Raw genomic sequence first — 14,331 nt, 5'->3', positions numbered from 1 at the left:
ATTGACTAGAGTATCACTTGGCTGAACTCGGATGATTGAGGCTAACAAAATGACATGGAAAGTTCACCTTGGAACTACATTCCGATAACCATGTCGAGGTAATGCCGGAGTTGACAATATCTGATTCATGCACATGGATGGCATGGGTCATGGTGGATGTTACCAATGACAACAATAGGACAAGGGAGAATATATAGAATGTTGGCGGCATCTAGATGAGTAGATAGGTGGTATTAATTAGAAATGGGTCATGGTGCGCATGACCAATGACAACAATAGAATGAGGGGCATTGTCTAGAATGTTGGCGGCATCTAGATGAGTAGACGGGTGGATTAATTGAAAATTTTCTCATCGAGTGCGACATAGACTTACGATGGTCAGTGTAGATTGAACGTCGTTTCCCACGATGAATGATTCGAGTTCTTCTTTGCCTCAATGGATTCTCGTCATCGATATAGTCTTTATGTCACCAATGTTTGACCATGAGGAGCTCGGGTATGTAGGAGATGTTCAGCTGCAGGGTTGCATGGAATGAGAAATGTCCATTTTGGTTGGGGTTGCCAAGAGAAAGTTCCAAAAGCACAATTTCCGTTTGGTCTAACAACAAAAATGATTTTTCTGTCCGAGACAACAATGGAAAGTCTTTTTTCATTGCTACCGACAATGACATGGTACTATATATATAATTTTTGGCTTTCAACCCCTAGTTGCGGAAATTTGTAAAATAGTAATAGTATTTTAAGAAAGCTGGTATAGAGCCCCCCCCCCCCTAAGCATGTGCATTGTTTAGATTTTTCTTCTTCTTCTTTTGAATGCAGAATGCACAAATTAGAAGTGAAATGAGAAGGTAAGAATATGAATAGAACTTTGCACAGAGTGTGTCGACATGTCATAGATATGAAACGGTACATGTGCAAGATTTATCATGGAGAGATATAAGTATAACAAGATATGAATGCTCAGCTAGCTCTTGAGAGATTGCAGTAGATAGAGCATCCCATAGTCTCATCTGAACATAATAAAGTAGTGTTAAATTGTCAATTGCATACTTGCTAGATCTCGAGCTCCTCCTTTTTGGGGTAGAGCATGAAAACACACCCTTGAACTTGTTTGCCCCTCTGCCCCTCATAGAAGTTGACCATGAAGATGTGGCCCTCACCGTCAACCTAAGCATGACAATGATGTACCTCCCACACGCATGTTGTGTTGGCAATATCGATTGGTTCCAGAAGCCGTACATTTTTCTTATGTGAGAGGAACCAGCCAGATTACTAGTCGGAAAATGGAGAATGAATGCTCTTGGGTCAGTTATGGCTAGTTTTTTTTTTTTTTTTGCCATTTGTACTTGGAACATTATAATTGCAATCAATAGTTAGCATTCCAAGTTGGTCAACCATTTGACAACCTCTAGCACTCCAGGCTTACCCTTTTCAGCACCAAGTGTGCATGGCATATGTCGTTCTGTGGAAATTGTGACACTTGAGTGATATTGTTTTAGATTTTATAACGAAAGGAAGAGTTATGAGCACATAAGAGAACAACTAGTAGATTTATCAAAGATTTTACCCGCAAAAAAGGTCAAAGCTTTTGAACTTGGCAAATTCTGTTACTTTAGAAGAGTTCCTAAACCCAAAATTCAAAATGACAAGTTTCTCCATACCCAGAAAGAGACCCAACACCTATCATACGAAAAAGTGGGCCTGACCCATGCAATGCAATGGGTGCAAGGCCCAACACTAAGCAACCAGTGGACTGAGCCAGCAAGGGTTCAATTGGGAGCCCAAATGCACCATGCATTGCATTGGCATATACAACTATAACTTTTAAGCATAGGCGGTGTGCTAAGTGCATTAAAAGACTTAGCAACCTATCTCTCCAACGCATATGTGTTTAGAGGGCGCTTGGATACAAGGGACTATTTTTAGTCTGACTAAAAATAGTCTCTTTTAGAGGCTAAAGTTCCAAGCACCCTTGACTAAAGAGAGGCTACGACTAGTCTTGAGGCTAAAATCTTTTAGTCATGGAAAACCTACTAAAATATGTATTAGCTCTCTCTCTCCTCATTTAATTCCTCTCCTTAGTTCTGGATTGGAGGGTTTGAAGGATAATAAATGCTCAATAACTAGATTTTAGTCTCTTTAGTATTTGAATCCAAGCATGGGTGAGACTAGCAAGTTTTAGTCCCACTATTTTTAGTTATGGGACTAAAACGTATCCAAGCATACTTTTAGGCTGGTCATAGTGGGAGAGTAACATAGCTAATACTACCTCCGTCCGGAATTATTGGGCCCCTCAGCACCGTCCGTGTGTACGCGTTTACAAGGCCGCTTCCTCGGTGGTGCTGTGAAAAGTGAAATCTGTCAACGAACGTCTCGAGGGCCACCGCATCGGTACGTCTCCCAGCATGCGTGCAATTAATTCCCAGACTTTAATGTGGGCCAATGCATGCGACGGGTGCTCGCTGATTGGGTCGTGGGAGAGAAAAGTACTAATTCTGGGCGAGTGCATCTGCATGCAAGCGTGCTGGGAGGCGAAACCGAAGCATTGCATGCAACTACTGCGCAAGGATACATCGCTAGGAAATCGCGCGCAGTCAGAATTAATCCCTGCCTTGGCATCTGCATTTCGGTCGGGCGGCCCTGTAAACCCGGATGGAGGTAGTAACATGCATGCCTCATAAGCAAAAAAATAATCTGGCAAGTAGTTAAGGAGGAGAGAGAGAGAAATAGAGTAGTAACATAATACTCCCTCCGTCTAGGTGAGTAAGTCATTTTAGGTTGTGCACCGTGACCAAGGAGAAGGGAAAAACAAGAAAACTTAATGTTCATTTGCTAATTAATAGCATTGCATGCAATGAACTAACCACTGCATGTCGTGTTTGGTAGTCTCAAGTCATTAAAAGCATGCACACCTTACTTCTCTTATTGGTTGATATGTCAAGAAATAAGAAACGAGGTAGAATTTAATGCACCGCGCCTAAGTGTTTTGAGATTATTTGGTTTTCGTAAGATGACTTACACACCTAGACGGAGGGAGTATGTTAGACTAGCCATAGTGGGAGTAACTTCAGCAGTAACATCGAGTCCAACTCAGCAAATTTGCTTATGTGGCAGTGAGTTAATGAGGAGAGAGATAGTTATAGTAACTTAGCTAGTTACTGTAACATCACATGTCCCAATGCAATATGAGTCTATAACCTAATAAATGAAGCTTTGCATGTTACCACACCTATGTTACTACCCACTATGAAGGTAGTAACATAGTCTAGGGGTATGTGTATGTTACTAATGTATGTTACTCCCTCCGTCTAGGTGTGTAAGTCATCTTACAAAAACCAAATAATCCCAAAATACTTAGGCGCGGTGCATTAAATTCTACCTCGTTTCTTGTTTCTTGACATATCAACCAATAAGACAAGTAAGGTTTGCATGTTTTTAATGACTTGAGACTACCAAACACGACATGCAGTGGTTAGTTCATTGCATGCAATGCTATTAATTAGCAAATGAACATTAAGTTTTCTTGTTTTCCCCTCCTCCTTGGTCACGGTGCACAACCTAAAATGACTTACTCACATAGACGGAGGGAGTACTACCCATTGTGGCTAGTCTTACCATCACATAGCACTTCCCAATACAAAACGACTCTATAAAGTAATAAATGAGGGTCTCTATGTTATCACACTTATGACACTACCCACTATAAAATGCATAAACAATTAAATGCATGGTCACCAAAGTGATCTATCTTCACCTTAATTGCTTTGCCACATCAGTTTTTTTTTTTGACAATGTGGCATTCTTAGCACTTCTTTTTTTTTTTGAAAAGGAGAAGTACACCAGGCATCTGCATCACATGATGCAAACAACCATTTATTAATGCGAACGGCTGAGTATCCAAGTTCCAAATAAAGATCCGGAAAACTACAAGTAAAAAACACCTATACACCAAGGAGCACTGGGAATGGCCTCAGAAATCATTTTAAACGTGCCAATGGTACTAAAGAATTATTTCTTGTTCAAGAACGAAAGGAACAGCAGTGGAAAAGACGAGATGCTAGCTCATGTGTTTTTGTAGTGGTTGGAATGGGGTGCATGTACCTAGTCTCGCTTCCGTCTTAAAAAGGAACAGAGTGTAGCAAGAAAAATGACCGGGCTGACCGAATCAGAACGCCCCGCCTCTCTATCTCTACGGCTCTACCTACCGTAGGTACGTGCGAGCTGGAACTGCCCCAGCCGCAGCGTCGCACGCTCTGGAAATGCGGCCGCAGCGTCGCATGGCTCGTCTATATGGTCCATTTGACCACGCCGCCACCTAACCCCGGCCGCGTACACTATATATAACCCACACCCACCCAGTTCATCTCAGCCAGGCAACAGTATTAAGCATTCGACCAAGCCATCGATCGACCTCCTCGATCTGCATTTGGCATCGGTGGTCAACTTGCATTGCTCGATCGCGCCGACGTCTAGCTCAAGCAACCTTAAGTTAGCAAGCTAGCTAGGCTCAGAAATCTTCTAGGGCTATAGTACACACACTTTGCACTACGTACTCACGTGTGGTGTGATCACGTCGTCGTCGTCGTCGTCGACATGGTCGGAAGCAGCCCCATGCAGGCGGTGCTGGTGGCGCCGGGGGTGAAGGGCAAGCAGGTGCTCCCCTACAAGCGGGACGCGCTCAAGGAGAAGCACGCCATCGCCGGCCTCATGCGCTCCATCGCCGGCTCCGGCGTGCGCAGCGCCTTCTACGTCCTCGACCTCGCCAGGGTCGTCGACCTGTACATGCGCTGGCACCGCGCGCTGCCGGACGTGCGGGCATACTACGCCGTCAAGTGCAACCCGGAGCCGGCGCTGCTCGGCGCGCTAGCGGCGCTCGGCGCCGGGTTCGACTGCGCCAGCCGCAGGGAGATCGAGGCCGTGCTCGCGCTCGGGGTCGAGCCGGGCAGCATCGTGTACGCCAACCCGTGCAAGCCCGAGGCGCACATCGAGTACGCGGCGCGGGTGGGCGTCAACCTCACCACGTACGACTCCGAGGAGGAGGTGGCCAAGGTGAAGCGCTGCCACCCGAACTGCGAGCTCATCCTCCGCATCAAGGGCCCCGACAACGGCGACGCCAAGGTCGACCTCGGCACCAAGTACGGCGCGCACGCCGACGAGGTGGTGCCGCTGCTCCGCGCCGCGCAGCGCGCGGGCCTCGGCGTGGCCGGCGTGTCCTTCCACATCGGCAGCGGCGGGACCCGCACCGACGTGTACCGCGGGGCCATCGAGGCCGCGCGCGCGGCGTTCGACGCGGCCGCCACCCTCGGCATGCCGCCCATGCGCGTGCTCGACGTCGGTGGCGGCTTCATGGCAGGAGGCACCGCGTTTGACGAGGCGGCGGTGGTCATCCGCGACGCGCTGGCGGAGCACTTCGGCGACCTCCCGTGCGTGGAGGTCCTCGGAGAGCCGGGGCGGTACTTCGCCGAGACGGCCTTCACGCTGGCGGCGCGCGTCATCGGGAAGCGCACGCGCGGGGAGGTGCGGGAGTACTGGATCGACGATGGCCTCTACGGCTCCCTCAACTGCGTCCTCATGGACGACTACGTGCCCCGCCCGAGGCCGCTCGCCACCCCACGCACCGGCGAGGAGGCGTACACGTCGACGGTGTTCGGGCCGACCTGCGACTCGCTCGACACGGTGGTCACCGGCTACCGGCTGCCGGAGATGAGCCTGGGGGACTGGCTCGTGTTCGACGACATGGGCGCCTACTCCATCGGCTCCGGCTCCCATTTCAACGGCTTCTCCATGTCCGACATTGCGACATTCTTGGCCTACTCTAGCTAGGTCAGAAACAATTAAGATATGGACAACGTGCCACACATGTTTTTTAATAAAGTTTCATGTATTTTTGTAATTTATTTGTATATAAAGAGAGTTGCTTATAACGAAGCTCGTCTCCCCTCCAAACTTTAAGGGCTCACATTCGTTTGACAGCCAACGACGGATAACATATAACTTTGGATAAAGGAGGAAATGGCATGATCTGAACAAAACTAACACACACTGATCAAGCTCAGTGTCATACACAAATCCATATAACTTTGAATTATTAAGGTGAAAATGGCATAGTCTAAATAAACAAACTAATTGTTCACAAACCCGACTAAGAGACAACAAGTAGAGTATATTTCTCTTTCCCCCACATCCATCCGGTGCAAGCCCATTGAAAGTTAAGTTAAAGATAAAAACAAGAGAGTATCTAGAACTCATTCAGATGAGATATAATTTGGTCTCATTCACTTTGAAAACAAGAACAGATACAACCCATGTCAGCACACACGTATCTTATAGCATCACGTCCAATGGCTATAAAAGGTGAATGAGACCAAACTATATCTCATCTAGATGAGTTCTAGCAAAACTGTAAAAACAAACCGTCAAAACTTGTACATTATTAACCACCGACCAAGCTCATTGTCAATAATACAAAGATCCACCCTCTCACAACATGGAAAGTTGGCAACTGCACATAATAAGTAACTCTGAATAATTTAGTGGAAATGGCATGATTCGGATAAAACTAGCATTAAGACCTGGACCAAGCTCATGGTCAATAGGTCGTACAAAAAACTACTCCCTCCATTCTAAAATAAATGATTCAACTTTATACTAATTTTGTACTAAAGTTAGTACAAAGTTGAGTCATCTATTTTGTAACGGAGGGAGTAGCTAAGAACATCACAAAATTGGAAAGAGCACATAATATATATAACTTCCCAGTTTAGCAAATGTTTAGTCTTCTTTTTTGCGAGAAACTTCCAATATATTCATCTTCAGTCATGGCAGTACAAAAAACAACAGAGGTAATAAAAATTGGAAAAAAGTCCATTTTAATATCATGAACAAAGTTGGCGGTTCACATTACCCCCGATCTATTTTCTGCTACTTTACCCCCCCCCCCCGCCCCTTCAACTATTTCATACCGGTTAAAAAACATCCCTGGCTGGTTTTCCCTGGTCGGATGCTGACGTGGATGAGGTCAAAGCGGTATTTGACCAGTGGGGGCCCCTCGTCAGCGACCCATGAGTGTCTCTCGATGGCGTCGTACGGGGTGTGATGGCGTGGCTGACCGGAGAAGCATCTAAGGGCACAGACTGTGGGGACGTGCTATAGGAGGCCAGAAGGTGGCCGGCGGCGAGCTCCTAGTCGGAGCAGAAGTGGTGAAGCGGCTGGCGACGAAGCAGCGCTGGACATGAGAGGTCGTGTGGGGTGTGGGCCTTGGGCCCACTGGTCAAATACAACCTTTGACCTTGTCCAAATCAGCAGGCAAACCAGGCAAGTTGATTTTTGTTTGGTTTGGGATTGTTCAGGGGTAAAGGAACAGAAAAATAGATCGGGGGGTAATGTAAACCACCAACTTTGTTCAGGGTAGTAAAATAGTCTTTTTTTAAATAACAACCATGTCTGTGGACCACCTAGCGACGACTACAAGCACTGGAGCAAGCCGAAGGCGCGCCGCCATCATCGCCCCTCCCTCACCGGAGAAGGGCAACCCCTGTTGTAGTAGACAGTAGGGAAGTCGTCGTGCTAAGACCCCATAGGACCAGCGCACCAGAGTAGCAATCATCGTCGATGAAGAAAGTCGTAGATCAGAAGGATCAAACCTGTACACACCTAAACGAAGACGAACGAAGACCGGATCCAAATAGATCCACCGAAGACCAGCACCTACCTAATCCTGCAAGATCCGACGGAGATAAACCTCCACACGCCCTTCGACGATGCTAGACACACCATCAAGACGGGGATAGGATGTGGAAGACATTATTCCTACTAAGGGACATCACTGCCGTCACACAGCCCCAACCAAGATGCTGACTCAAACAAGAACAAGAACGGGGTCCCTCCTGCCGGCGGGGTGCCGAGATCGTTCGCACCTCCATGTCCTAGAGGCCATCGGAGATGGGACGGACTGACAGCGGCGCCGACAGGAGGAGAAGAGCTTTTGTTGTGGAGGAGGAAAGAGATGTGATGGCTTATATCTAATTATGGTTGAGATAGAACATAGATGTTGCTGTTTGCTCCACTCGACTAGCAAATGTTTAGTCGACATGAAGCACACTTGCATGAAAGGTGTAGTTGTTAGTTTGGTTGATATGTTGGGTTGGGTCCAGTCTACCAGGGCCGATGAGTTTGGATTAGGGAATAATTGTTGGTGTATAGCAGTCTAAACGATTACCTCCATTATTAGTTTCGGTAATATGGTTGTTAGGACCATCCAGGCCATGGCAGCGCAAACATCTTCTCTCCTTGCTTTCTTAATGTGACTTTTCCTCGCTCTTGGTCTACTTGATGTCGTAGGGGAGGTGGGGTAACTATTGATATCAGATGTACCCTGCGCCACACTATAAGTTTCACTTGCATGCCATCTTTCGGTAGATCACGCCCGATCTGCCACGTGGGGTAAGTGTGGCGACAAAACTCCTCATTTTTTTTTTGTTGAAGAAAGGGATTGCTCCCCGGTTTCGTCATTGAAATCATTCGAAGCTTGATACAACAGTCACCAACTAAACATCAAAATAGAGTAAAGCTCGAAATATCAAGGTGGAGGGAAACACCTACATACAAAACAACTTTCCATATGATGAAACCACATAGTTTTCAAACATACTAAAGAAGCATTTTGTTTCACATGCGGCTAAAGCAACTGCACCGCCAGAGTTTTTCCACCGATGTGCTCCATCAGGTGTTTGTGACGCGTCGCTCCAGACGCGCCCATCCTCTTGTACGATCAAACACCACGATTTCCACGTCTATGTGTTTTGTCAATCCTTGCCGGAGAGCCACCACTATTGTTTCCTTTTGCAAAACAACAAATCAAATGAATAATAGAGTATAGGCCACGCAAGATTTCTCTCTAGAGGCATGCTTTGTTGTGTTTTCGACAAAGGGTGGATTTTATTTACTCAAAATGAAGTATCAAGCGGATACAAACACGATGAGCACACACCCGGCCTCTGCACAGTTACGATGCGCATGACCAACACTTACGCATACACACCGGCAAGTGCAAAGTCATAGAAGACCAAAGCTATGCCTGAGCGATGGAAAAAAAGGAAGCGATCAAAACAGCGATCGACAAACCACTGCATGATGCACACTTTGTTGTGTATCTTCTAAATAACCCATATCACTGCGGCAAACCCAATAGCCATTGTTTTCCTCCATCCTGGAGGGAGGCCTGCAAGCAATGTAACATATTGATTTAAGTTGGATGAAAGCATAGGAAGTTGAAAACCACACTGAATAACACTTCAAATGAACCTAGCCAACGATATCAAAAGAAGAGGTGAGCAATTGATTCATCACGAGCACAAATGAGACATTTATTTTCACCCACCCACTATGCCCGAACCCTCGGAGGTGCCAGACGGTCGCCTCCCGGGTCGCTCTCGGCGGCTCCGGAGGCCCCCCGCCACCACCTCCTAGCCACCTCCCCCCGCCGCTCCCCGCTCTTGCCGTCGTCGGGTGAGGTCGCCGGGCTAAGCCCTGTGCGACGGACGGTGGCGGCGGGGTCCTGCCCTCTAGCATGCGAGCTCCTCTCCCCTTCCACCTCCAGATCCACTTCTTCCTGAAGTCCCGCCCTTCGGCTGCACTGTCCCGCTGCTGGCCTCCTTCGCGTACTGCGGCGTGGTCGTGCCCTTCTTCGGCGGTCGCTCCTCTCAGCAGCGCGGCCTAGATCTGTTCGGTGGTGCATGGAGGTTGCTGGGGCGTGACGCGCGCGCCGGATCTGGCCAGGGCACGCGAGCCTGCCCCTGGTCTGGGGTGCTGACGGCTCTCCCGACGGTGGTTGCTGCGCGGCCTCGTCGTGGGTAGCTTCTCTCCCTCAGATCCAAACTTCCGCATCAGTGCTTGTCGACGGCGCCTCTTGGTGTGGGGTCCCGGTTGGCTACCTTCGCGAGGCCGTCGCTGGTCTCTGGCTTGTCCCCGCGAGTTCAGGTGGGCCTCGTCCAGGGCGTCCCGGCGTCCTGCTGCTTCTTCGGCACCCCGTATCTCAGCTCGCGGCTGATGGGCTACGGTGGTGGGCGGCTAACGTGCTCTGGGTGCGAGGAGATGCAGGCACTGCCAAGTGAAAATCTTCAGCGACGTTGACGCCTGTGGGTGCCATTTTCCTTCTTGAAGGCGTCGATTTTTGGTATTGTCCCCATCCCCCCATGCTCTTAGATCCTGAGAGAAATCTCGGACCCGGGGTTCCCTGAGTCGGATGGTGTCGACGTCTTTACACCGTTTCCTCCTTGGAGGCATCATCTTGGATTACTTCTACTTCGGGTGGACTCGTCTCTAGCAGCTCCATCTTCACCTTAACTTTGATCCCCGGCTGGCCTTCGTCTTGGCGACTCGGGTGGAGCTTGCCTGGACGTCCTGGGGTGGCCTTGGAGGCACGCTGCCCTTCGACCTCAGTGGTAGTACACCGGGTACTGCGCCCTTCGGTCTTGGTGGCGCGTTGCCTTTCGGCTTCGCCGGCGGCACACCAGTGCCGCCGCTCAAACTCGGCTATCTGACGCCCTTCGTTCGCGCCATTGACGATTCTTGGTATGCTTCTACTTTGGTGTCCCTTTTCCAATAGGGTTGTGTTTGATAGTGGCTCGAGCGACATTTGCGTGGACATCTTGGGGGTGGCCTCGGCGGCACTCTACCCTTCGACCTCGGCGACGGTACACCCGTGTCATGCCTTTCGGTCTCGGTTGATGTCTTTCGGCTTCTCCAGCGGCACACCGGTGTCGCCGCACGAACTCGGCTATCCGACGCCCTTCGTACGTGCCAGTGATGTTTCCCTGCGAGCTGTTGTTTTGGTGCCTATCATTTTCTCCCTAGGCCTGTTTGTGGTTCTTTGTCGATGGTGGTATGAGTTGCTTTGCGGGGCTCGCTCTGGAGGTGTCGGCTTCCGGGGGCTTCGGTTTGGTCTCTGTAACCAGCCTTCTCTCCCGTTTCTTTCTTTCTTTCTTCTAGTGTTGGGCTATCCTCTTGAGTGCCTTCCTTTGTAATTTTCTTTTGCGCCTCGTGTGCGCTTTACGTACTTGTACTGACTGCCAAGTCTCCTTCGAGTTGGAATATAACAAGCGGTGGGGTTTTTGCCCCCGCCCCCCCGCGTCAATCTCGAAAAAAATACTATGTTTTAGCATCAACCAAGAGAACACTCTTATCCTAGGTGGAATATTTATTTTCCACAATAGCTATACCATCAAAGGGAAGATGAGAATACAATTGTTGATATAAGGATTTAACCATAAAACCTTTGGCAGGATTGGGGACCTATATCATAACATTCCTATGTGTAGAAAGATAATCATTTTAGTTAAGACACCTCAATGCAAGCATCTGCTCCAAATACCTTATACATCTCAAATGCATCGATAATTTTTATATGGTTCATGATGTTTTGCTATCAATTACATACACTATGAGAATATTAATCAAGTGCCGAGTATTTGTTCTTTTTTATTTTTTTAATTTAGGAAAATCCTGAAAAGAAGTCCAAGAAAAAAGAACGAAAATAGTTTGGGAAATTTCACACCAGAAGAGACCCAGGAGCCAGAGGTTGGCACCTGAGGGCCTCCCAGGTGCCTAGGCACCTGGTGCAGATGCCCCTCGGCCCTAGGTGTCTACATGGGGCCTCTTTGGCATGTGGCACCCCATGGCTCGCCTCGAGTGCCCAATGGTCCACATATACCCCCAAAATTTCAACCTACTTATCGAGCATTTTTCGCCACTGCTACATCGCATTTCAAAGGCGATCTTCGTTCCCAGCTTTGATCCGAAACTCTGCCGATGGGAGAAGCCATCTCCATCATCATCAACAAGATCCTCACACCCCAAGATGAGTTGTGAGTAATCCACCCTATGAACTACGTGTTCATGATAGTTGCCAAAATTGTATTCTCTTCATCTTGGTATTTTAAATGTTCGGCACAATGGACATATAAGGTGCCCTACATGATTATTGTTTATCTGATGTATTCCGAACGGTGATGTTTATCTTGTGATGAATTATTTCTTTATCTGCAGTTTTGTGCATACCACTTTGTTTAATCTATAGATCTATTTTTTTATTGCTTGTCTACTCACATATTTTAGGAGGACCCACTTGTGTATATCTCAAGATGATGTGTCGGCTCAGTCTTTCGAAGGTGTTCATATGGATAGTTTGTACACGTGCGTACGTTCATAGGTGGAGTGTATGTGCGTATATATGAACGTCTCTCTGCATTTTGTTAAATTTTGTTTAACCTAAATTAGCCAAGATCACGTAAGGATCAAACTAAATCCATCATATCTTAATTTCCAGTGACAGCCCATGCATTTTACACACAGGGAGAAGCCAAAATATTTGCCTACTCACATGTTTTAGGAGGACCCACTTGTCAGTGACCAAACTCCTGCCGCCGCGATTTCGTCCGCCTCGCGCTTCCTGGATTCAACTCGAGGTTCAGATTCGTCCGCTTATTTTATTTTTTCTGGTGAAAGCAAATCGCGCGATCGACACGGGCAGGGGAGAGGGGAAAACGGATTCCGTGCCTCCACCGGCGGCGTCGACGTCGGCGTCGGATCCATCACGGGGCCTCCGGCGCCGGAGCGGATCATCTCCATGCAGCGGGAGCAGCGCCGCCGGCAAACGCGAGCCCGTGGTAAGCCGCCGCCGCCGCCGCCGCCTCTCTCTGCCGAATGATATGCTGTATGCGCGTGTCCTGTGAGGCTCTCACACGCCCGAGAAGAGGATTCAGTATTTCTCCACGGCTGGCATGCCAGGTTCTGTTCGTTTGGGCGTGCAGTCTTGCTTTGGTGGATAGCAAGATTATTCTCTCGCTTGGTTGATTATGGTAGCAACTTTTGGTTCCAAAATGCCCACATGTTTCTTCTTTTAATAAGAAGAATAAAGTGGAGGAGATTGCTAGGAAAATGAAATACCAAGTCTGACGAACTAGTGTTCTGTTTGCTTGGACAGCATCGACGAGATCTCTAGGGTTATGTATGGTCAACTTAATGTTTCCCCTTTGGGGTTTCTTGCTCTGAAGTTACTGCTTGTTCAGTACACCTGCTTACTTTTGAGCAAATAAAATTCGGATCCTTGGAAACAGCAAAATGAAATCTCTGAATTCATTTGTACTGTTGAGCATAATTAAGTTGGATGAGAGAAACAAATTGGATTTTCTGCACATACCTCAATTTGTTTGAGTTTGCTGTTTTTCTTATTTCAATGCGAGTGCTGGTTATGGGGGTATGACCATGTGTCGTGTGTTGCAGATGGATCGATCCCTTCCGTTCCTAAACGAAGGTCACCAGCCCTCCAACAAGATGGTAATTCGAAAGGTGGCAAAAGAATGAAATATCTGCCAGATCTTCCGGAGGTACGTGATAAGATGCTAATGACGGAAGACCTATGCTGCACATAAATTATCATTTTATGGATAAAAAATATATAGGGCTGAGTAAGGTTCTCTATCTAGCCTTTTCTTTTTCGTACGGTTAAATTATAAACATGAAACTTAAATTTGCTGCCATGTAACATGGTCAAAACATCCCTTTTCTTTGGGCATACTCTTTGTAGAAAAGGGCGAAAACTGCATAGACATTGGGGCTTTCTCTACCATCATTTGAATTTAGCTAGAACACATGATCATAGCCACAGATGAGTGAAACATAGAGTCATGGCAACTATGCATGTTTAGAATAGCATAACTGGAAAACGATCATTTTTCATGAAAGGGCATAAAAGTGGGATACTTTTGGTGCACTATTGAAGTACTTTGCTGTAAACAAGTTTCTACATGATTTTCTTTTTATATTTCAATTCTACAAAAAAGGGCAATAGTTTCATTCATAGTAAATAAGTACGGACCGCTACAAGTCCACTATCTTTGTTGTGTTAGTTGGACTTTTAGCAGAGTAACTTCATACACGTGGTTGCACAATGTGCAATGCAATACTCCCTCCGTTTCTTTTTACTCTGCATATAATTTTTGTCTTAAGTCAAACTTGATCTAGTTTGACCAAGAATATGGAGAAAAAAATTTAACATTCACAATATCAGTTCAATGTCATTAGATGCATCATGGAATAAACTTTTATGTTTTATATCTTTAGTATTGTAGATGTTGATATTTTTTACTTTAAATTTGCTCAAACTTTACGATGTTTGACTTAAGATAAATCTTGTATGCGAAGTAAAAAGAAACGGAGGGAGTACAAAGGTAGATAGGGCATTGGAATTGAAGTGTCTAATTGTGTTTTCTTTGCCCGATTGAAATAACAATTTCCCTAAGTTCTATTTTTGTCCCCGCGTGTGTGCATGCA

General features: G+C 47.1%; 1 protein-coding gene across 1 annotated transcript; it reads left to right on the top strand.

Moving 5' to 3' along the window:
• Nucleotides 1–4,560: 4,560 nt before the first annotated feature.
• LOC119305894 (ornithine decarboxylase-like) lies at nt 4,561–5,823 on the top strand. The gene has a single exon (XM_037582292.1). The coding sequence runs from the start codon at nt 4,594–4,596 to the stop codon at nt 5,821–5,823; it is 1,230 nt and encodes a 409-aa protein (XP_037438189.1). The 5' UTR covers nt 4,561–4,593.
• Nucleotides 5,824–14,331: the final 8,508 nt, after the last annotated feature.

This window comes from Triticum dicoccoides, chromosome 5B (assembly GCF_002162155.2).
Source record: "Triticum dicoccoides isolate Atlit2015 ecotype Zavitan chromosome 5B, WEW_v2.0, whole genome shotgun sequence".
NCBI classification, from domain to species: Eukaryota; Viridiplantae; Streptophyta; class Magnoliopsida; order Poales; family Poaceae; genus Triticum; species Triticum dicoccoides.
The sequence above is the reverse complement of the archived record's forward strand: the minus strand, read 5'-3'. Positions and strand labels throughout refer to the sequence as shown.